The sequence below is a fragment of the Triticum urartu genome, chromosome 2 (genome assembly GCF_003073215.2).
Source record: "Triticum urartu cultivar G1812 chromosome 2, Tu2.1, whole genome shotgun sequence".
In the NCBI taxonomy this organism is placed as follows: Eukaryota; Viridiplantae; Streptophyta; class Magnoliopsida; order Poales; family Poaceae; genus Triticum; species Triticum urartu.
Window position 1 is genome coordinate 662,122,233 of NC_053023.1, and position 23,969 is coordinate 662,146,201.

At 41.5% G+C, this 23,969-nt stretch overlaps 2 protein-coding genes across 3 annotated transcripts; one reads left to right on the forward strand and one right to left on the reverse strand.

Moving 5' to 3' along the window:
- Positions 1 to 13,560: 13,560 nt before the first annotated feature.
- LOC125539549 (26S proteasome non-ATPase regulatory subunit 1 homolog A-like) lies at positions 13,561 to 19,482 on the forward strand. Of its 2 annotated transcripts, XM_048703032.1 has the most exons (13): positions 13,561 to 13,822; positions 14,886 to 14,949; positions 15,022 to 15,127; positions 15,222 to 15,333; positions 15,415 to 15,583; positions 15,717 to 15,851; positions 15,938 to 16,284; positions 16,374 to 16,509; positions 16,594 to 16,842; positions 16,925 to 17,145; positions 17,224 to 17,482; positions 17,704 to 18,546; positions 18,949 to 19,482. In XM_048703032.1, the coding sequence occupies exons 1-13, from the start codon at positions 13,674 to 13,676 to the stop codon at positions 19,279 to 19,281; spliced, it is 3,123 nt and encodes a 1,040-aa protein (XP_048558989.1). In that variant the 5' UTR covers positions 13,561 to 13,673; the 3' UTR covers positions 19,282 to 19,482. The 2 variants fall into 2 exon arrangements, with proteins under 2 accessions (XP_048558989.1, XP_048558988.1); XM_048703031.1 differs by having other exon boundaries at positions 15,222 to 15,583.
- Positions 19,483 to 21,001: 1,519 nt separating this feature from the next.
- LOC125539551 (serine/threonine-protein kinase STY13-like) lies at positions 21,002 to 23,707 on the reverse strand. Its single transcript, XM_048703035.1, has 6 exons — positions 23,503 to 23,707; positions 22,439 to 22,560; positions 22,031 to 22,239; positions 21,776 to 21,944; positions 21,539 to 21,676; positions 21,002 to 21,409 (listed from the first exon to the last, which is right to left on the reverse strand). The coding sequence occupies exons 1-6, from the start codon at positions 23,648 to 23,650 to the stop codon at positions 21,197 to 21,199; spliced, it is 999 nt and encodes a 332-aa protein (XP_048558992.1). The 5' UTR covers positions 23,651 to 23,707; the 3' UTR covers positions 21,002 to 21,196.
- Between the last annotated feature and the right edge of the window lie 262 nt (positions 23,708 to 23,969).

Below are 23,969 nucleotides of genomic sequence, written 5' to 3' on the forward strand. Positions count from 1 at the left end.
CCGGGCTTTTCACCGGATGTCCGCCACTGCTATCCAGAGGGCGTCTGGTTTGTGTGAAATTGCCGGATTTCCGGCCGTAGATGTCCAGAAACCTTACCAAAATGCTGTTTTTGTACGCTGGATGTCTGGCACTTGGCCGGATGTCTGGGGCCCAAGTTTAGCTAGATGTCCAGGCCCTGTAACCTGTTTTTCTGCGTACGTGTGTGCACACTTCATAGCGTCCAGATGTCCGGCCCGCCTCAAGGTCTACCACTAGTGGTTGAGAATCGCCTTCATGGTGATATCTCAAGGAGAATAGGGTGAGCCTTCGTGGCGTTGGTGTGCCTTCGTGGTAACATCCACCTCTCTAACAGTAACTAGCTTCCCTCCAAGGAAGTGAACATCGGGATACATCCTCGTCTTCGTGACTTTGGTTATCCCTAACCCTAGCTCCTTACTTGTGGTTTACTTTGGTCACTTGACCATGCATTCACTATATCTTGTTGTCCTCACTATATTGTGTTGGTCATTCCCTTAAAGAGATTATTTAGGCCTACACTTTATATTCGCAATTCATACTTTCTACTATTGTTCTATCTTATGCTTAGTGTGAATTGCTAGCTTGTAACATTCATTTCCATATCTTGTGGCATAACTTGTGTAAGCTTGTAGTGCTTACTTGAGTTTGCTTGTATCATTCAATTCCATATATTGTGATACAATTTGTGTAAGCTTGTATTGCTTACTTGTGGTTGTGTGTATTATTCCATATCTCGTGATATACATTGAGTAAGTTTGTGTGACTTACTTGTGCTTACTCATATCCTCATTGTTCTCATCTTGTTTATCCTAAGTTGTTGGTGCACTTAGTGAGCCTAGTATATTTAGGATTTGTGCTTGAAAAGTATCCGCTTGGTTTATTTCCGCATTAGGATATAGCCAAATCTATAAAATATTTTGAAACACCTATTCACCCCCTCTAGGCGACATCGTGGTCCTTTCAATTATGCAGTTTGTCACTTTCATTCTTTGCCATCACAAGTTTGTACAACGCTCAATTTTCTCTTACACTAAATGATCTCACACTTTTAGAAGAAATTTTTATTGCCTTATTGCACCGATGACAACTTACTTGAAGGATCTTACTCAATCCATAGGTAGGTATGGTGGACTCTCAAAATAAGATTTGGGTTTAAGGGTTTTGGATGCACAAGTAGTATCTCTACTTAGTGTGGAATGTTTGGATAGCAAAGATGGGGGGCAAGCACCACATGTCAAAGGATCTATGACAATATAACTTCTATGTGAATATGAACAAACATAAATCATTACGTTGTCTTCCTCGTCCAAGGTCAACAATTTTGGCATATAATATTTTGATGCGGGCTCAAAATCACAAAAGATGTCCAAGATAGTATATTTGCATGTGAATCTTCTCTTCCCATATTAAATTTTTCATGAATTGCATCATTGACCAACGCTATGTTTGTCAATCTCCAATAAAATTTTCTACTTATACTCTTCCTTATGTGATGTCATTACTTACCATAAGATTAGCATATGATATTTTTCATTTATTTCCTTCCTTTTTATTGAACATGGAAGTAAAGAAAAGAAAACTCAAACTAAACTTTATTATATATCCCGCACACAATTACAAAGATAGATCATTAAGCAAACTCTCGAAAAGAAAGGATCGAACTAAAATTTTATTCATCTAAAGCAAAAGATAACTATGGATTGAACTAAGATAAGTAAAGGCAAAAGATAGTGGAGGTGATATGATACCGGGGCACCTCCCCCAAGCTTGGCACAAGCCAAGGGGAGTGCCCATACCCGATACTCAAGTTTCCTTTGGTGATGAAGAAGGAGGTGGTAGTGATGAAATAACTCCCAATATATCCATGAGTGCATCCTTCAAGCCTTGGATCTCGTGGAGGGATTTACGAAGCAACTCAGTGTTTTTCCACTTCAGCCATAATATGTTTATTCTTCGCCCCCCAAGAACTTGTTCCTGCATCACTTTCTCTCGGACGAGATATGTCCCAATTGGACGGTATGTGCACATGGGGAGTATTTTCGAACCCATAATTGTGAATTAAATTGTGAAAATTGTTATGATGTAACCTGTGTAAAGGCCTCCTTGGAGAGAGTTATTCTTGCACTTCAGAGCTCTCTTGATTGTTTGATGATCTCATGGCTTGATGAGGATTACGATGAGTAGAGATACCAGCTAGTGTGCCTCTCTCGGAAGCTGGAGGGTGAACTCCATGGGGATCCCCTCCATCTTCCAACATGGCAACCTCCTAAAATCCCTCCGCCTCTAGCTCCTCCTGCAGCAACCCTGCATCGTCTTCTCCATTGTTGGAAGAGGGGGAAGACGTGATGCCTGGCTTAATAGATATGAGCGAAAACAACAAGAAAAGAAAACAGAAGATTTCTCTACGATACGGGGGTCAATAGGTTCGGGGGGTATATAAAGATTTTTTATCTTGGGAAACAAGCAAACGAAAGAAAAACGGAGTCCGGAAGGTACCCGAGGTGGGTACAACCCACTTGTGGGCGCCAGGCAAGCCAGGCGCACCCTGGTGTCTTGTGCCCACCAGGGTTACCTTCCTGGTAGTTTCTTATTTTTCCTAATTTTTAAATATTTCAAAACTAACAAAAAATATTTTTGTGGAATTTTCAGAGTTCGTTAACTTACCGTATCATGTACCTCCTCTTTTTAATGATTCTGGAGTGTTCTAGAAGGTTTCCTTTATGTGTTCTTCCGGTGTCATAGTTTGGATAATATTGCTTTCAACATTAATGGGCGTACCTGAGATATAATATTTCATTCTTTGCCCATTGACAACCTTTGGGTTAGTACCTTCGGCATTATTTATTTTGATGGCTCCCGATCGATAAACCTACTCGATAACATAGGGTCCTTCCCATTTGGAGGGGAATTTTCCTACAAATAACCTGAAACGAGAGTTGTACAAAAGAACATATTCTCCAACCTTAAACTCGCGCTTTTCAATTCTTTTATCATGCCATCTTTTACCTTTTTCTTTAAACAACTTGGCATTTTTATAAGCTTGGGTTCTCCATTCATCTAATGAGCTAATATCAAATAACCTCTTTTCACCGGCAAGTTTAAAATCGTAGTTGAGTTCTTTAATTGCCCAATATGCTTTATGTTCTAACTCAAGAGGCAAATGACAAGCTTTTCCATAAACCATTTTATAAGGAGACATACCCATAGGATTTTTGTATGCTGTTCTATAAACCCAAAGTGCATCATCTAATTTCTTAGACCAATTCTTTTGGGACCTATTGACAGTCTTTTGTAAAATTAATTTTATTTCTCTGTTGCTAAGTTCAACTTGACCACTAGACTGAGGATGATAAGGTGATGTAATTCTATGATTAATATCATACTTAGCAAGCATTTTACGGAAAGCCCCATGAATAAAGTGTGAACCACCATCAGTCATTAAATATCTAGGGACTCCAAACCTTGGGAAAATAACTTCCTTAAGCATTTTAATAGAGGTGTTGTGATCAACACTACTAGTTGGAATAGCTTCTACCCACTTAGTAACATAATCAACAGCAACCAAAATATATGTATAACCATTAGAGTAAGGAAAAGGTCCCATGTAATCAAATCCCCAAACATCAAATGGTTCAACAACAAGAGAATAATTCATAGGCATTTCTTGACGCATACCAATATTACCAATCATTTGACATTCATCACAAGATAAAAAAACTTACGGGCATCCTTGAAGAGTGTAGGCCAATAAAAACCAGATTTCAATACCTTGTGAGCAGTTCTATCTCGCGCATGATGTCCTCCATAAGCTTCAGAGTGACATTTTCGTAGGATTTGTCCCTGTTCATGCTTAGGTACACAACGTCCAATAATACCATCTACTCTTTCTTTATAAAGATGTGGGAGTAATGTCTTAAATCATAGAAGAACTTTTTCTTTTGTTGGTATGTGAAGCTAGGTGGTATATATTTAGCAACAACGTAATTTGCATAGTCAGCATACCAAGGAGTGTTATTAGAGACATTTATTGTGGCTAATTGTTCATCAGAAAAACTATCATTAATAGGTAGTGGGTCATCAAGATTATTTTCTAGCCTAGACAAGCTATCATCTACGGGGTTCTTAGCTCCTTTTCTATCAGTGATATGTAAGTCAAATTCTTGTAGCAAAAGAACCCACCTAATCAGTCTAGGCTTAGTATCTTTCTTTTCCATAAGATATTTTATAGCAGCATGATCGGTGTGAACAGTCACTTTAGAATCAACAATGTAAGATCTTATCACAAGCAAACACCACTTCTAATAATTCTTTTCAGTAGTAGCATAATTTCGTTGAGCACTGTCTAGAGTTTTGCTAGCATAATGAATAACATTTAATTTCTTATCAACTCTTTGTCCTAGAACAACACCAACATCATAATCACTAGCATCACACATGATTTCAAAAGGCAAGTTCCAATCAGGTGGTTGAACAATAGGTGCAGAAATCAAGGCTTTCTTAAGTGTTTCAAAGGCTTCTACGCAGTCATCATAAAAAACAAATCGAACATCCTTTTGTAAAAGATTTGTAAGAGGCCTAATTTTTTTAGAGAAGTCTTTAATAAGCCTCCTATAGAAACCAGCATGACCAAGGAAACTACGAATACCTTTGATATGTTTAGGACATGGCATTTTCTCAATTGCATCAACTTTAGCTTTATCCACCTCAATACCCCGTTCAAAGATTTTATGTCCCAAGACAATACCTTCATTAACCATAAAGTGGCACTTCTCCCAATTCAAGACGAGATTAGTTTGCTCACATCTCTACAAAACACGATCAAGGTTGCTTAAGCAATCGTCAAAAGAAGTTCCGTAAATGGAAAAATCATCCATGAAAACATCAACAATCTTTTCACAAAAATCAGAGAATATAGCAGTCATACATCTTTGAAAGGTAGAACGTGCATTACATAAACCAAAAGGCATACGTCTATAAGCATAAGTTCCAAAAGGAGAAGTAAAGGTGGTTTTCTCTTGATCAGGTTGTGAGACAGGTATTTGAGAAAACCAGAATATCCATCAAGGAAGCAAAAATGTGTGTGCTTTGACAATCTTTATAGCATTTGATCAATGAAAGGCAGAGGGTAATGATCTTTTCTAGTAGCTTTATTTAATTTTCTAAAATCAATTACCATTGGGTTAATCAAATTAACGAGCATTTCAACATGGACCTCTCTCTTCTTGGTTTGAAATTCACTCAGCTTGCTGCAACTGCTAACAATGATCATGCTATCTCTAAAGAAGGCCTACAGTTGTGGAAAAACACTTTCAAGAGCAAGCTTTGGCAAACAAGAGCTCTTTCTCTACCAACATTCCTGTAAGTTGGTTTAACTTAATTGTCCACCTTCTACTGTCACCTAATAAGTTTGATTGGACTGTCAATATGTTAAAGTCTGGAATGTGGGAACTTTTCTCTACTGTGGAAAACATGGAACAAGCTATTTTGTTTCACATTCCTGATAAGTGTCCTGCCTCACATGCACCTATTTGTCAGGCCATTGTCATTGAGGAACAACTTGACAAAGATAAGGGCAAGGAGAATATTGGAGTGGCTTCCAATATGCAAGATGTGGAGTCCCAGGATTTACTGCGGCCTTTTGGCTCTGACAATTTGAGGAAGAGAAGGAGTGTAAAAACTCCCCTGGTTGAAACAGAGATAAGGAGAAGTGATAGAATTAAGAAGGATAATGTTGGTTACAAAAGAAACTCCTGCTCAAATAATAGCTGACTACCTTGCAATGTTGTCCCTCCCATCATACAAAAATCAGTTGTTAAAAATCTCACTGCCTCTTTCTGTAAGGTTTCTGAGAGGGAGCTGGAGGACAAGCTGGCTAAGAAGCCCAGGGGAAGGCAAGATGATGATTTGGTCAAGGTGCCCTTGACCAAAGGAGAGGAAAATACTTCCAACTCTACATGATGCTAGCTGCCCTCAGTTGGAGTAGTGATTTGAGGGGTAGTGTGTTTGGACCCTCCTCTTCTATTTTGGATTTCTCACTGAATGGTGTAAGGTTTGGATGCTGGTACTTTATGGAACTTGTTTACCTGGTGATGTACTATCTTAATAGAACCTCTGTGATGTATGAGTTTTGGATATTATGCTGGTCATGTGATGTGGTGTGGCTCAGGGTCTTGTGCCATCTTTTCTTATTTTTGGTTGATCAAGTGCTGGTGCTTGATTACTGGTGCAGAAACTCCATTGGTTTCAATGAATAACACAAACTGGAATATTCTCAACTGGAATATTAGAGGGATGAATTCTGAGGAGAAATGGTTGGCTTTAAGGCAGAAAATAGATGAGAGTGACTGTAACATCTTGTGTCTTCAAGAAACTAAAAGAGAGAACTTTGACCCAGCTTACATTAAAAACTTCTGTCCTAACAGAATTAATAAATTTGCTTTCCTCCCCTCTATTGGAGCTTCTGGGGGTCTTCTAGTTGCTTGGAATGGTTCTCATTGCTGGAGAAGTTATTGCCCAAAACAGATTCTCACTTTCAATTCAATTTACCAGCTTGATCTCAAATCAGTCTTGGATTCTCTCCAACATATATGGGCCATGTGACCCACAGGACAAAATTGAGTTCATTAATTGGTTTTTGAATATTCACATGCCTGCTGATGTGGACTGGATACTTATGGGAGATTTCAATCTTATGAGGGCTCCTTCAGACAGAAACAGACCTGGTGGAGATGTTAATGACATGCTTCTGTTTAATGAGGCAATCAGCAACCAAGGTTTAGTTGAATTGCCTTTGCATGGAAGAAAGTTCAGCTGGAGTAACATGCAGCATGATCCTCTTTTGGTCAAGCTTGATTGGTTTTTTACATCTGCTTCCTGGATGACCACATTCCCAAACACCACTATGCTCCCCCTTGCAAAGCCTATATCTGATCATTTGTCTTGTGTTATAAAAATTGGTACTTCTATTCCAAAAGCAAGAGTTTTTAGATTTGAAAACTTTTGGTTGCAACACTCAGATTTTAAACAGGTGGTGGCTGCTGCTTGGAATATCCCTATGAGTAATCTTGATGTTGTTAAAAGCTTGAATGCTAAATTTAAGAACTTAAGGAGAGCTTTGAAGCTGTGGGCCAGATCTTTATCTTGTCTTAAATCTCAAATTGCAAAACTAAATGAGCTCATCTTTCTTTGGGATTTCTTTGAGGAATTTAGAGAGTTGGACATTCATGAATGGAACTGCAGGACTATTCTTAAAGAACATATGCTCATTCTTTTGAGGAACCAAAAGATCTACTGGAAACAAAGGGGTCAAATCAAGGGGGTCAAATTTGGAGATGAAAACACAAAATTCTTTCATACTAAAGCTTCTATCAGCTACAGGCATAATCACATTGTTGTACTCCAAAATGATGACCAAGTGGAAATATCTGATCATGCTGGGAAGGCTGCAATACTCTGGGAAACTTATAAGAAAAGAATAGGAACATCTCATAAAACATCTATGCACTTTGATTTGGATTCCTTGTTTGGCCAGAGACAAGATTCAGCACTTTTTGATAACCTGGAATTGTCTTTCACTAAGGAAGAAATCAATGATGTAGTCAAAGATCTCCCACTTGACAAATCACCAGGCCCTGATGGTTTCAACAATGAATTTTTTTTAATCTTGTTGGGACATTATTAAAGGATATGTGCTCAAATTCATATATTATTTTCATGCTGGGCAAATTTCACTTGAGAGCTTAAACACATCATACATCACCCTTATTCCTAAAGGGAGTACTCCTTTGATAGCAAATGATTTCAAGACAATCTCACTCCTCAACTGTTGTCTCAAACTAGTCACTAAGTTGTTGGCAAACAGGATGCAGAAAGTGATTCTCAAGTTGGTGCACATCAACCAATATGGATTCCTTAAAGAAATATCCATCCATGACTGCTTGGGTTGGGCATATGAATATCTGCATCAATGTCATAAGTCCAGAGAAGAAATTATTGTGCTTAAACTAGACTTTGAAAAGGCTTCTGACACCATTGAGCACCAGGCAATTTTGGATATCTTAAAGGCCAAAGGTTTTGGAGACAGATGGATCAACTGGATCAAAATGTTGTTCACTTCTGCATCATCTGCTATCTTGCTCAATGGTGTTCCTGGCAAGAAGTTTTATTGTCTTAGAGGGAGTCAGACAGGGTGACCCTCTGTCACCCCTTTTATTTGTGCTTGCTGAAGACATGCTCCAGTCAATCCTCAATAAGGCCATGCACCTGGGTTTACTTACTTCACCTCTGCAAGTGGAATCATGTCTTGATTTTCCAATTGTCCAGTATGCAGATGACACTCTGGTTCTCCTTCAAGCAGACGCAAAGCAAATTCACTACCTCAAAGCCCTCCTCAATACATTTGTAGATGCAACTGACCTTAAAGTGAACTATAATAAATCAAGTCTCATCCCAATCAATGTGACAGAAGAGAAGGTGGAGATTTTGACAAATACTTTCCATTGTAAAAGGGAAACTTTCCCCATACAATACTTGGGAGCACCCTTAGGTCTTCATAAGCCTATAGTGGAGCAATGCTTCCCTCTAGTCACAAGACTGCAGAAGAAACTTGTGGGTTTGTCTTCTTTCATGACAATGGCTGGGAGATTGTTGCTAGTGAAATCTGTTTTAAACTCTCTGTTTATCTATCTCACGGGATGCCTTGATGTGCCTGTCACTATTAAAACTCAAGCTATCAAGTATTTGAGGCATTGCCTCTGGAGAGGCCCTGACCTGGAGGATCACAGACATGCCATGGTGGCCTGGAGCACTGTTTGTCGACCAAAAGATCAAGGAGGTTTGGGGTGATGGATATCTTTGTCCAAAACAAAGCTCTGTTACTTAATAATCTGCACAAGTTCTATAACAGACACAACACTCCATGGGTCAACTTGATTTGGGAAACCTATTACAGCAATGATTTGTTGCCTGGCAGTAGTTGGATTGGATCATTTTGGTGGAAGGCAAATCTTAAGGTCATTAATAACTTCAAATCTTTGGCCAGATCTAACATAGGAGATGGGAAAAGTGCTTTATTTTGGTCTGATTTATGGCACTCAGCTTGTTTGCAGGACATGTTCCCTCATCTCTTCTCTTTTGTGAGAAACAAGAATACTACTGTACACACCATTATACACACTGAATTTCTGGAGGATCTGTTCCACCTACCACTGACTGTGCAAGCTTTCCAGGAATTTGAAGCCATGGAAGACATTTGTATAACCTTAAGGGCTTCTGACTCCCTGGATTGCGTTGACACCTGCAGTTACATTTGGGGAAATGAACAATTCTCAGTTGCTAAGGCCTATAAAGTGATGATGGGAGTTAAAATAGTGCCCCAACAGTTCAACTAGATTTGGAATAGCTCCTGTCAGCCAAAACATAAGGTGTTCTTTTGGAGACTCCTTCATGACAGGCTCAATACTAGGGATCTACTACGAAGGAAAACTTTTCATCTGGACAACTATAACTGTGCTGTCAATAATTGTCAATAGGAGGAAACCCTACATCATCTCTTTTGGACCTGCCCTTTTGTAGCCCAGTGTTGGGATCTGATATGCTCCTCAAGACAGGCCAAATGTTTTAGTGCTTGAAGACTTTGCTGATCTCAGACAGAAACTTCTTGGGCTATTTGGATCTCAATAAATAATCTGATCTTTCAAGCAATTCAACCTAGTATTCAGAGGTGGAAAGTCATTTTCTTGGAGGAGCTCAACTTGCTCAGATTTAGAATTAAGAAGAGCTATGCTAGGGCCTTTTGTTCTTGGCTTGACAACCTTGTTATGTAATTCTTGTAATTAGTTTTTTAGTTTTTCTTTTCTTTTTGGCTTATCTCAAGCCTTTGTACTGTTGGACCTTTGTTTCTTTTTATAATATAAAAATTGCAATGGGGTTTTGCCCTACTGTGTACAGTCAAAAAACAACTCTTTGTGGTATAATTTCATTTTTATCATTAGGAACAACGGTAATACCTCCCTTTTTAGGAACACAATGAACATGACTTACCCATCTACTATCAGCTATAGGATATATTATACCTGCTTCCAGAAGTTTTAGTATTTCAATTCTTACCACTTCCTTCATTTTAGGATTTAAACGTCGTTGGTGATCAACAACGGGTTTAGCATCAGGTTCCATATTAATTTGTTCTGACAGAGAGTGGGACTAATGCCCTTTAAATCATCAAGAGTATATCCAATGGCAGCTCGGTGCTTGTTCAGAACCTCATACGCTGAGGTGGCTTGTGCAGCATAGGAGTTAAAAATTTATAAAGAGCAGGTTGATCCTGAGGACATGACCTTGCTAAAGAAGCCTTCTATAGAGTATGAATCCTTGCTCAAGCTCAAATCCGCCAAATACACCAAGCAAGTTGATTTCACCCCTGGTGATTCGTCCAAGCAGTTCATCATCGGTGCGAACATGGATCCCAAATAGGAAAGCGCGGTCATCAAGTTCATCCATGAGAACCGGGACATCTTCGCATGGAAACCCTCTGACATGCCTAGTGTACCGAGGGAACTCGCTGAGCACGGCCTAAATGTTGATCCTAAGATGAAACTCGTCTGACGGTACCTCCATCGTTTCAGTGAGGAGAGACGCAACGCTATTGGAGAAGAGGTGGCCTGGCTCCTAGCAGCCGGGTTCATCGTTGAAGTATTCCGCCCAGAGTGGTTGGCTAACCCAGTCCTCGTACTGAAGAAGAATGGAACTTCGTGAATGTGTGTTGATTACACTAACCTAAACAAAGCCTGCCCCAAGGACCCGTTTGCTCTTCCTCGCATTAATCCGATCATCGATTCCACAATGCCTCCCCCTAAGCCCAAACATGGTGAAGTGTCACATAGTCCACATTCACACGACACCACTAGAGGAAGAACAACATAGTATATCATCAAAACATTGAACCAAAACCAACTTTACATGATTATTTATAACAAGATTTATCCCATGTCCTCAAGAATAAAAAGAACTACTCACAAAGCATAACTGTGTTCTTGATCAGATATAAATATGTGCTTAACGATCTGAACATCATATAATGTTCCACGAAGTAAACCAACTAGTATCAACTACAAGGGGTAATCAACACTACTAGCACCCCAAGGTACCAATCTGAGGTTGGAGACAATGATTGAATATAAGAAATGAACTAGGGTTTGGATATGAGATGATGCTGGTCAAGATGTTGATGGAGATGAGTCCCCCCACGATGAGAGGGGCGTTTTGTGATGACGATGACTTCGATTTCCCTCTCCCAGATGGAAGTTTCCCGACGGAATCGCTCCGCAGAGAGGAGAAGTGCTCCTGCCGCAAGTTTCGCTTAGAGACGGCGGCAGCTCTCGAAAGTCTTCCTCATATTTTTTTCTAGGTGGAGCCCACAATCTCAGGTGGCTTGCCCAGGGGGTAGGACGCGCCCCCTGGCTTGTGGCCCCACCGAGGGTCTTCCTCGGTACTTCTTTCTTTCAGTATTTTTTATACATTTTAAAATAATTCTTCATACATTTTCATGTCCTTTGGAGCTCCGGAGAATAGCTATCTCTGTTGTTGCTTTTTCATGTCAGAATTTCAGTTGTCGGCAATCTCCCTCTTTTGGTGTATCTTGCATTTTGAAAGAGAAAAGGCATTAGAATTGCATAAAAAATAAAAATAACAGTAGAAAAACATGATGCAATATGGATGTATCACATATCACAGACGTAATGGCTATATAAGATTGTGCCACTAATGATCATAGTAATAAATATAAATATTGCAATTTAATCGATGTCCAACTGTAATTTGTTCATCACAACACATTTATCTTACTTGGAGAGATGCCTCTAGTGAAACTATGCCCCCTTGTCTATCTTCTTTAATCGCATACATCGTTATAATTACTTTTCTCGTTGTTCGGTATTTGTTATATTTTACCTAATCATCAATTCTTACCATATGCTTTCTCTCTCGTAAGAGTGGTTGGGTATCCCCCTGGTGTAAGTGTGATATAACCTAGCAATAAGTATTTCCTTCGATTAGAAAACTAAGTTTTATCGAACCAGAAGGAGTTCTCCCAAAAACAAAGTCACTGGTACCTGCACACACAACACAAAATAAACTTGTCCCCAACATGTATAAAAGATAGTCAAACTTTTTGTCCTGCTAGTTATAAGATTAAATTGCACAGAATAGTAATAGTTGATAAATAAATAAAATGGTACAACAAAGAATAATAATTGTGACGAAGATTTCAGCAATGAAGAATAGACCCATGGAGCCATATGTTCACTAGTGACATCACTCTCAAGCATACAAAGGGCTCATTCGGTTTGGAGGAAATCTAACCGTAGGAATTTAGAGTAGTATAGGAATTTGATAGGATGGCACTTGCCACCCTAAGGAATTGACTTGCCTCGTTCCTACGCGCAAAATGAGCTTTGAGTGGATGTGTAGTTTCCTCCAAAAGCATAGGAAATGAATAGTATTCCTACGAAATTCCTTTACGCATTTCCTACAAACCGAATGCATATATAGGAAATTTTCCTCTGGAATCCTTGTTCCCATGTTTTTCCTATAAAAATCCTCCAAACCGAATGAGGCCTAAGTGTGGTGTGGTGAACAAAGTACAGTTGAACAACGGTTAAATTGCCATATTTATTTTTATGACTATGATCATTCATGATATAATTGCAACTCCAACATTGTATCTCAAAACAAACACATCAAAATGTGTGAACACGTCCGGATGTGTTCACAAAAAATGGTAAGTGAGCCAATCATTCAACCGATGCATCAAAATGACATCAAATCGTAACAACATGATGTGTTAGGTGGACCTAGAGGAAAAGTCACACGAGCTATGAGGACACGCGGTCCAACTGACAGTGGGCCAATTGAAATGTCCGGACTCCTCTAAATCTCCCCTAGGTTTTCTTTAGATTTGTGGGAATTCAGACATCTAGATTGGTCCACAAATATTTGATACACGGCTTGGAAGACAAAAAGTATCCAGACCATGCGGTTTGGATATTTAGGGCGTTTTTTCTTACATGGTATAATTAGTCGCAAACACTCACCCATAGACGCACGCGCACAACCCTACCTTTTGAGCACCTTTGAAGTACTGCATCGACACAACGGTTTGAGATTTACGGAGGCATCACATACGCCTTATTGTGGACATGATTTATTTTTCTGCATTGAATAAACATCGCCGGAATTCTAAAACGAATACAAACAATATGAATAGCAGTGTCAAGTAAGTAAGGCATGAACGCGGTGGTTGGTTCTGTAAGAAACCTATAACCATTGCACATTTAGGGCATTTTGATGATTGACCACACTGGAGATGCCCTAATCGCACTAACCAACCAGAAAATCATTTTTTATTTTTTGAGGATCAAAACTATTTTTTATTTTAAAAAAGGATTTTTTTCCGTCCGAGTCCAAGGAAAAATCGACACCCTACGCTAATCGGACCCATCGCCCCCGTCCGTCCGTCCCTATATTCGGCCGCGCACCTTCCGGGTATCCCCGTCTCGCGTCGTCCCCGTCTCCAAGTAAACTCGCAGACGCCCCGCACCGAGCCCAACAAACCCTCGCGCAGCGCACCCCACCCCACCTCTCCTTCGCCGACGCGGCCATGGCGGCGGTGGCGACTGTGAGCTCGGCCGGCGGGATCCTCGCCATGCTCCACGAGCCGGCGGAGGAGCTCAAGCTGCACGCGCTCGCCAGCCTCAACTCCGTCGTCCACCTCTTCTACCCCGAGATCTCCACCAGCATCCCCACCATGTGAGGCCCCTCCCCTCCCCACCCCCCTCTCGTATCCTTCCCGCGGTACCTAGTCGCCGCCGCCTCTCGGCCGGCGCCCGCTGCCGCGGCCGCAGCTGCTCCGCCCTGCCCGCGCGATTCGTTCCAGCGCGTTGGCTTGGCCGGGGGGTTTCAGTTTTTCGATCTGGTTCGCTGATTGACGAGGATTCGGGACGAGAAGTTGCCCTAGATGCTGTTGCTGTCGCGCGATTCGTTTGCTTGGCCTCGTCTGGTTCGATCTGCTGCTTGCGTGGGGGAACCGTAGGTCGTGGCTTGGCTCTGATCTGGTAACCTCGGGATTCCTGGGATTCAGCGCTCGGCTGTGCTCTCCATGACGAATCCGCAGAGTTTGAAGTGAATTCGCCAAGAAAATCTAGTAAATTGTGTGATTGTATTCGGTAGCCGTGGTAAAAACTTAATATTTTTGCACTTTCATGTCTGCGCTTGGATATAAGGACAGTTGTAGGAGTGAGATGTGAACTAAGGAGGTGTGAGAATTTAGAAAGGTTTCAACTTCCAGTTTTTTAGAAGATGTTTTAGGATTTTGATTCGCTTGGTTTGTTATAATCAGTTATAATGCCTGCCCTGTGCTAAGAAATATCCTGACAGAGTGACCATTGAACTGTTACTTGCAATAGTTTAGGGTGACATGTTTTGGGAAGTTAATCTAATGTTTGGTTACTTAAGTTTAGATTATACAAATTTCTTGTCTTATATGGTGTGTTTGGTTGGTGCCTAGCCTAGCCCTACCAAATATTTTTGGCCCAAAAAACTGGCAAGCCAATTCTTGCCAGATAATTTCCATATGGTTGTTTCTGTTTAAGTCATTTTAATTTTAACATTGCTTTTCATATGCAATTGTTGTGCGCCTAGTTGTTATTTTTGTGGAACAATGAGGCTCTAATTGTATTTGGTTTTGATTTGGGAGCTTTATACATTGGATCATAATGTCGAGCAAGAATTCTCTAGAATCCAGGTTGTTAAAGTTTGTATTTCCAATGAAGCAAGCTAATAATTTGTTCCCATCGTATCCTTTTGGCTGCAGTGAGAGCTTGTATGAAGATGAGGAGTTTGACCAGAGACAGCTAGCTGCACTAGTTGTTTCTAAGGTAGGACCTCATGTTATTTTACACCTTGTCTGTAAATGTCATATTTTGTATTGCTTATATTGACTTATGTAGGTATTTTATTACTTGGGCGAGTTAAATGATGCACTATTGTATGCACTTGGTGCTGGGCCTCTGTTTGACGTTTCTGAGGATTCAGATTATGCTCATGCTCTTCTAGGTGAGGAGCTGTCTTGAGTTCTCTATCATTCTGGATGTTATTCACATGAATTTCTTTTGCTCATTGTGTTGAATCGGTGGTTCTTTTCTTTCAGCCAAAGCATTAGATGAATATGCGAGTTTCAAGACAAGAGCTTCTAAAGCTACCGAGGAAGAAGAAAATGTGGATCCTAGATTAGAGGCCATAGTGGAGAGGATGTTGGAGAAGTATGATAAGATCCTACCGTTTGCGCATATTCTCTTATTTATCAGATGGAGTATTCAGCTAACGGTTACTCTTTGCTGTAGGTGTGTTCTTGATGGGAAATACCAACAGGCCATGGGTATGGCTGTTGAATGCAGGAGACTGGATAAACTGGAGGAAGCAATTGTTCGGTGTGATAATATTCACGGGGCTCTTTCATATTGCATCAACCTTTCTCATCAATATGTTAGTCACCGTGAATATCGCTGTGAGGTAGGGTTATGTTAAAAATTATTTGGCAGTATGGTTGGTTTATATTAATTAAAAAGCAAGTATTAGTTTAGACTAGAGTAAGCAAAAATTAACATTCTTTATGTGTTGACCAAATAATCCATTTTATTGCCAGGTTCTTCGCTGTCTTGTTAAAATATACCAGACTTTGCCGCATCCAGATTTTCTGAGCATCTGCCAGTGCCTTATGTTTCTGGGTGAGCCTGAAACTGTTGCGAATATATTGGACACACTAATTTCTGGAAGCAAGGTATATGTTTGTTCTTTACTCTGCCCACCACATTACTTATGTTTTAGTCTCTGTTGCTTACTTGAGATATTGTGTTCATTATACAGGATGATGCTCTCCTTGCATACCAAATTGCTTTTGATCTGGTGGAAAATGAAAATCAGGCCTTCCTACTGAATGTGAGGAATCGCCTGGACTCTCAGACTCCTGGTCAGTCCAACCCTGATAGCGGTTCAGCTTTACCAGTCGATCAGACTGTTAACGCGGGTACAACTAGCACAGAACCAGCGGGTGATGTTCAGATGGGAGATGACACTACTACGGCAAATGGAAACGCTCACCCGGTTGATCCAAATGAGGCAGTGCATGCTGATAAGCTTGCAAAACTTAAAGGGATACTGTCAGGGGAGAAGTCTATTCAGCTTACGCTGCAATTTTTGTATAGCCACAACAGGTATACTTGTTATTATGTCTTAAACATTGAACCCTGGTCTCTTGCAACTTTTATATCTGACATCACCTTTGATGGGTTTGTTGATATAGGTCCGATCTTCTAATTCTGAAGACAATAAAGCAGGCTGTGGAAATGAGGAACAGTGTTTGCCATAGCGCAACTATTTGCTCCAATGCGATCATGCATGCAGGAACAACTGTAGATACTTTTCTAAGAGAGAATCTGGTAAGAAAAAATATCTGGTTGTTTTGTTGTCATGCGGTATACTTTTTCCCCTCTGTAATGTCTCATTTTGGTAATGTCTTGCAGGAGTGGTTGAGCAGGGCTACTAATTGGGCTAAATTCAGTGCAACAGCTGGGCTAGGTGTGATTCATAGAGGCCACCTTCAGCAAGGTCGGGCTTTGATGGCCCCATACCTACCTCAAAGTGGTGCAGTTGGTGGTGGCAGTCCATACTCGGAAGGTGGTGCCCTCTATGCTTTAGGTTTGATTCATGCCAACCATGGCGAAGGAATCAAACAATTCCTCCGTGAAAGCCTTCGCAACACCAGTGCAGAGGTGACATTCTGTTCCTTGTCCTTGTGTAATGCTATTTATATTGTGTATGTATATTTTTCTTACCTAAAACCGTATTATGCAGGTCATCCAGCATGGTGCCTGTTTGGGACTTGGGCTTGCATCTCTGGGGACAGCAGATGAAGAAGTGTTTGAAGACATAAAGAATGTCCTTTACACAGACAGTGCTGTGGCTGGTGAAGCAGCTGGTATTGGCATGGGTTTGCTCATGGTTGGGACAGCCAGTGAGAAGGCCGCTGAGATGCTCGCTTATGCACATGATACACAGCATGAAAAGATTATCAGGTCAGTGCTGTTTAATTGTTGTTGCGGTATTTCTGAAGATGCATCCAGCTCTTGTTTCTGACATCTCTCTCTCTGCAGGGGTTTGGCACTTGGCATCGCGTTGACAGTGTATGGCAGGGAGGAGGAAGCTGACACCTTGATTGAACAAATGACTAGAGATCAAGATCCCATACTACGTTATGGTGGTATGTATGCATTGGCTCTAGCCTACAGAGGAACTGCAAACAACAAAGCTATCCATCAGCTGCTGCATTTTGCTGTATCGGACGTCAGTGATGATGTTCGTAGGACTGCTGTTATGGGTCTTGGATTTGTTCTATACAACGAACCTGAGCAGGTATGTAGCATTGAAATGCCTTAGTGTTTAAATAGATGCCCTGTGTTCAAATTTATTCCAAGGAACAACATAGATCTTTTCATTATGCATTTATATGCTCTTTGCCATCTAATAAGATTTTTTTTTGCTAAAATACACAATCACCAATAGCTTTGATCCACACGTTACATCTTCTCAATAGCTTTGATCCACAACTTACATCTTCCGTCCTGATCATGCAGACTCCAAGAATTGTGTCCCTGCTCTCTGAATCGTACAACCCACATGTTCGTTATGGTGCAGCTTTAGCTGTTGGGATATCCTGTGCAGGAACAGGGTTAAGTGATGCCATTTCCTTGTTGGAGCCTCTCACATCGGACGTTGTTGACTTTGTGCGCCAGGGGGCTCTAATTGCTATGGCAATGGTCATGATCCAGACGAACGAGTCCTTTGATTCTCGTGTTGGAACATTCAGGCGTCAGTTGGAGAAGATCATTCTTGACAAGCATGAGGACACCATGAGCAAAATGGGCGCCATTCTTGCTTCTGGTATTCTGGATGCTGGTGGTAGGAATGTCACAATTAAACTTCTCTCGAGGAACAAGCATGACAAGCTCACTGCTGTGATTGGCCTTGCTGTATTCACCCAGTTCTGGTACTGGTATCCTCTCCTATACTTCATTAGCCTGGCCTTCTCGCCAACAGCCATCATTGGTCTCAACTCAAACCTGGAAGTGCCGAAGTTTGAGTTTCTGTCACATGCTAAACCGTCCCTCTTTGAGTATCCGAAACCGACCACTCAGCAGACTACGACTTCAGCAGTCAAGCTGCCCACAGCCATTTTGTCAACCTATGCCAAGGCAAAATCTAGGGCGAAGAAGGATGCAGAAAGCAAAGCTGCTAACCAGGAGAAGACAGCAGAAGCAGAAAGCAAAGCTAACCAGGAGAAGTCAACAGCAGAAAGCAAACCTAGCCAGGAGAAATCAACGGATGCAGAAAGCAAAGCTAAGACAACGGAAGATGCTTCTGGTTCTACTTCAGGCGATGCAGCCAAGACACAGGAGAAGGACGGTGATGCAATGCAGGTAAGAGAGACTCCACTTCATTTTTTTTACCATGTTTCACATCCAAGAATTTTACCAACTTTGGTAGGTTCAGCTCATAATTAAACCATGTTAGTTAGTTAATTCTCTTGCTTTACACAACCATGCTAGGTATTCCTGCAATAGCTCTCCCTAATAATAAATTACTAAGATGCCACAGCGCAGCTCAGCATAGCACTGTTTTTAGATGTAAGCCTGTTAATAGAGTTTTCAGTATGGAATCTTGTGTTTGGTAGGTAGCGAACTTGTGATTCATATCATATCTAGCCGAAGTTTCTTTTTTGGCATCAGCTCCAATGAACATGGTCGGTTCATTTGAGTGAACCAACCCCCATTCACTCTGGCCTCTTATGAATTTACCCGCCTCTCAATCTTTGTTCCCAGGTTGACGGCGCGGCAGAGAAGAAGGCCCCGGAGCCAGAACCTGCCTTCCAGATCCTGGCAAACCCAGCCCGCGTTGTCCCTGCGCAGGAGAAGTTCATCAAGTTCATCGAGGGCAGCCGTTACGTCCCCGTGAGGCCCGCTCCCTGCGGATTCATCCTCCTCCGAGACACGCAGCCCAGCGAGGCTGAGGAGCTCGTGCTCACCGACGCCCCCGCGACCGTGGCCACGGGCGCCGGCAACAACGCAGCAGCCGCTGCCGCGGGGCAAGGCTCGGCTGCCATGGCCGTCGACGACGAGCCCCAGCCGCCCCAACCTTTTGAGTACTCGGCGTAAGCTGCTGTGGTAGGATGGAGCGTTGTCTGTACTCACCCACTAGCTATACGTTGTTGCTTATTCCTTTTTCAAGAGTGCGAGGGAATTTGTTGTTTGTTGGAAACTGTGTAGAATCGTCATGAGTAGAGAACTCAACTCTGAACGGGAGTTACAGGATATGTGCTCAACCAATGTTTGCATCAAGGAAGACGATTTGATTTATATTTTCAGTCGCATACAAGGATAATTTGTTGCAATTTTAATTCAAAACTGCGGGGCGTGCTAGAAAGAGATGGACCAAACAACGACCTTGGATATTTGCCAGAACTACAGCCCCATCTCTTTTTCTTTTTTGGAAAGAGCCCTATCTTGGTGGTTGTCCTTGCCTAATTTGTACGTTTACCCACTCTCACCCTTTTGCTTTTAATTTGGTATGTTGTTTGTGCATTCACCCCGGCTTGTATGAAGTCGAAGCCCAAAGTCCATGCTTTCTTTGATCCGGTTGAGTTTGTTGCATCAACCAATTGATATATTTACTCAAACGGAATGAACAACAGGAGCCATACAATCTGCATAAAATTACACATGTTTGTTCATCTGAAGAATAGAAAAAACTACACATCTGCAATGTTGCGGACCAAAAGTTTGTGCCGCAGCAAAGCTTGCTATTCCTTCGTAGTCCAAATTGAGGTATCTCAACTCTGCGGCTCGTAAGATTTCTTTCTCGTATAGCAGCAAAATGCCATCCACATCTCTCGCCTACTCTGCTTATTATCATGTATCAGCAGCATGCAGATGACACATGCAGAAAAAATACATTCAAATTTAAACATGTCATTTTTTTCTGAAAAAATATCATGAGTGTTCAAAAGACACATGTCTGCAACTTGTAAAAAATTCAAACCGAAATTTGAGATACACATGGAGAAACAAAAAAGAAATATCCAGATGTGAATACAACCATCTTCACTTTTGTCTTCTTTTGATACTCTTCATGACGGATTTGTCCTTTTTATTTCAGTGTGTATTTGAGTTTGGATCTGATTTTTTTTAGGAGTTGTAAACACTTGTATTGTGAACATCCATGAATTTTTTTGGAACATTTATATTTGAATTTTTTTAAGCTGGGAGCATGGGAGGATTTAATGAACTATAAAATATTTGATCTTGTCATTCAAAAAAAAATCTTTGATCTTGTCCAATAAAAAAGTGAGTTTATAATAATCCTGATACATGTTGTTCTAAAAAAATCAATTCAGAATATGTGATTTCTAGAAGAAAAAAGAACATCAGAATAACTGCAATGCGTTTACAATAATCCTGATGGTGAACCACACAATTTCTATCCATGTTTAATTAGAAAAGGCACAAACCATAAACTGACCCTCGTTCTCTCTCAAAATAAAAAACAGGCCAAATCATTGCACAATTACCGTTGGGAGCCATGAAGAAAATAACAGACATTTTACTAAAACATTCAGATCAATTTTTCTTTAGAACATGGAGTACTACTCAGATCAATTTAGGTAGGTGCAGAACGCAGAGGACATGCAAAATCAAGAGTTTCTCCAATGCTGCTCTGTTGTGTTCGTGTCTTTGTTGCAGATAAGGGCAAGGAAAAACCACAGGTCAAGCCAATGCAATGGTAATACATTCTTGTGATCCACACACTACCCAGGAGCAAAAATTATAAGAGAACGGGTATATGCGACCATGAATCAAGTGCCAAATTATCCATCTGTATTCCTCAACTTTCGAGGGTTGTAAATTCGTACTCCCTAAACTAAAACCACAACAGGTTCTCAAAAAAAAAAAAACTAAAACCACAACAAGCATTTCGGAACGGATGGAGTAGTAAACAACACCACCACACATTTCAAAACTAGTGGCAACATTTGCAGAAGCCCCATCACAATGCCGCTTGCTGGAGACAAATCTATGGACCTACACGCCGGGGTCTGAAAAAGCAGAAGCACCCGGGGTTCGTCCCTTCCGGGATCATGCCCCCACCCTTGGTCGTGTCAAGATCCTCCAGTAGATGCACCACCTCCTTCATCTCGGGCCGCTTATCAGGGTCAGCATCCCAGCATCTCTTCATGATGTTCGCCAACCGGGTCAGGCAGCAGCGTGGGATCTTGGGTCGCAGATTCTATGCACACGACATAAAAAGCAAACCTATAAGCAAAAAATATTGTTGCGTAGGCTTGTTTTAACACATATTTGCATGCATAATTCTTCTGGGTGTAATATTTAGCGAGGGATCTGACGGAAAACATACATTGTGAACAACAGCAAACGAGACCTCTACCGAGCTCATGTCTGGATAGTACGGCATGTCACAGCAGTAGATCCCCCACAAGCATATCCCAAAGCTGTAAACATCGGACTTCCTGTCGTATGGCTTGCCCTCAATAACCTGCACAGAAAAACAACAACAACAGATTGCTTTTGTTGTGAAGAAACACAAGAATTGAGCACAGAAATCGTTGAAAGCGATTGGTTGGCAGCAAGATACCTCCGGGGCCATGTAACCGAGTGCGCCTGTCATGTCCTCCGGATTCTTAGCCTGCACACAGGCGAAGCCAAAGTCGGCAATCTTAACGACCGCCTCCTCTGTGCCAAGAAGCATGCTCTCAGGTTTGACATTCCGATGCACGATATTTTTCGAGTGAAGATAGCTCAGTCTGCAAAAGAAAATATATGAGAGTGCTGGTTATCCGCGGATTCGGATTGGAAGATATGCGGGAGCAAATCTAGCCAGCTTGCTTACCCATTGGCCAAATCCAACGCAAACTCAACCACAATTTTGTATCCGATCTTTCTCGCCCTGTGAGCATATAGATATCGTCTCAGTGATCCTAAATAGAGATATTCAAAGACAACACAACAGGCTCTCTCTGGCAGATCTCTGGGTGCACTGCTCTCGCCGCTATCGGCCGGAATGCTACGGTCAGTGGTATCCATTGATGCACCGATGAACTGCAAGGAAGAGAATACGACACATTCAATGTACCACACAAAGAAAAACTCAGTAGACAGCGTTGTAGTGCCTATTATCGGTCTTGAGGTAACATTGTTATAACGCACCGAAAATGAACTGACGCTACCCCAAAAAATAATGAACATTAAACATTGGTAATACAGTATGCGGGTGCGCAATGAGCAAAAAAATATTCACCCTTGCAACACTTTGGTGTTTGAGCTCCTTCCAGACAGCAACCTCCTTCCTGAATGCTTCGCTCTGAGTAGAAATTTCAGCCTCTGTCATAAAGCCATCTTCTCCCCACTCCAATACTTTAGCTTCATACACGATGAAGAAAAAATAAATGCATTATAACACTATAATCTTTGGGAGCTAGCTCGGGGCATTGTAGTGCGCATTTTGGCAGTTCGGTAAAATTATATTTCAACAGAACTCAAAAGTATACAACTGAACTTGAGGATGTTCATCAGGGATATTTTGTCCATTTGATAAAATGCTATTTAGGGCATGTATTTATGGACCTGTGCACAAGATTGCAATGACGGCACGCCGCGAATATCTACAAGAGTTAAACATAAATGGCCTAACACGACACTTGGATCAGCTTAAGGTTCTCTGACTATTAAGAAACAAAAGCTTAAAAATAAAATTCCAATTTTAATCTTATGAATGCACATTACTTGCTCAGGACATCTAAAGACACATGTGGAGCTTTAGCAGGAACAAACCAAAGAAGATCAACGTGTCCAAGGTCCGCAATGATGATTTATCAATGACGACGAATTGAGAGGGTCTGAATTATAAATTGTTCATGCACAAGAAATATGCACATGCAGCAGATGATAACAATACATCCATACTATGTGCATGATGATAATAAAGCATATAACACAGAAGATGATCCAGCCGATTCGCACTATTCAATTCCAAGATTAAAGCTCCACATCTACTCAAACAGGTGAGCCTTATGATTCTATCACTCATAACATCAATGGACCACCCAAGGCAGGAAAATTAGCATGGTCCACTGACGAAGAAAACAAAAGCAGAAACATAAATTTCCAGCTTTAGGAAATTTTAATCTTTTTTACTGGAGGCCTGACGCGTACGGACTAGACATGTCTACTCGCAAGAATTTAGATGAACGTGTCCAAAGCCCAGCAACGATGATCCATATATAGATTCGAAGTGCCAAACCAGCACCAAATTAAAGAGCATCGCATCGAGAAATAAACAAGATCGCAGAGATACAGTGCTACCTAGGACCTGTCTGCCATTGTAGGTGGCGCTGCAGAAGCTGCCGAAGGATCCGGGCGATTCCCGGTGGTGGATGTCGAGCTTGGCGAGGTCGATCTCCCGGGACGCCATGGGCCGGTCGCCGCCGCCCTTGCGCAGCCGCTTCACCATGGCAAGGGTCCACGCCGCTCCGGGAGGGCAGCGCTCTCAGATTGTGTTGGCACGGCTAGCCGGGATCCTACTCCCCTGCAAATCTCTGTTTAAACAGATGCTGCAGATATCTCTGGCGGGCATGCATATCTCGTCTCATATAGTCCTATATGCCAGCCAAAAAAGTCTCTCATAACAGCCAAGCTAGATCGTCCATGTACATGTTTATGGATAATCCCCGCAAAAAGGACATTTATTTGTATATCAGCAAAGCCGAGGAAGCAACACAAGCTGAGACCGTCAAGCGAGCAGCGAGGACGCGCCATCGCGCCCGCGTCCC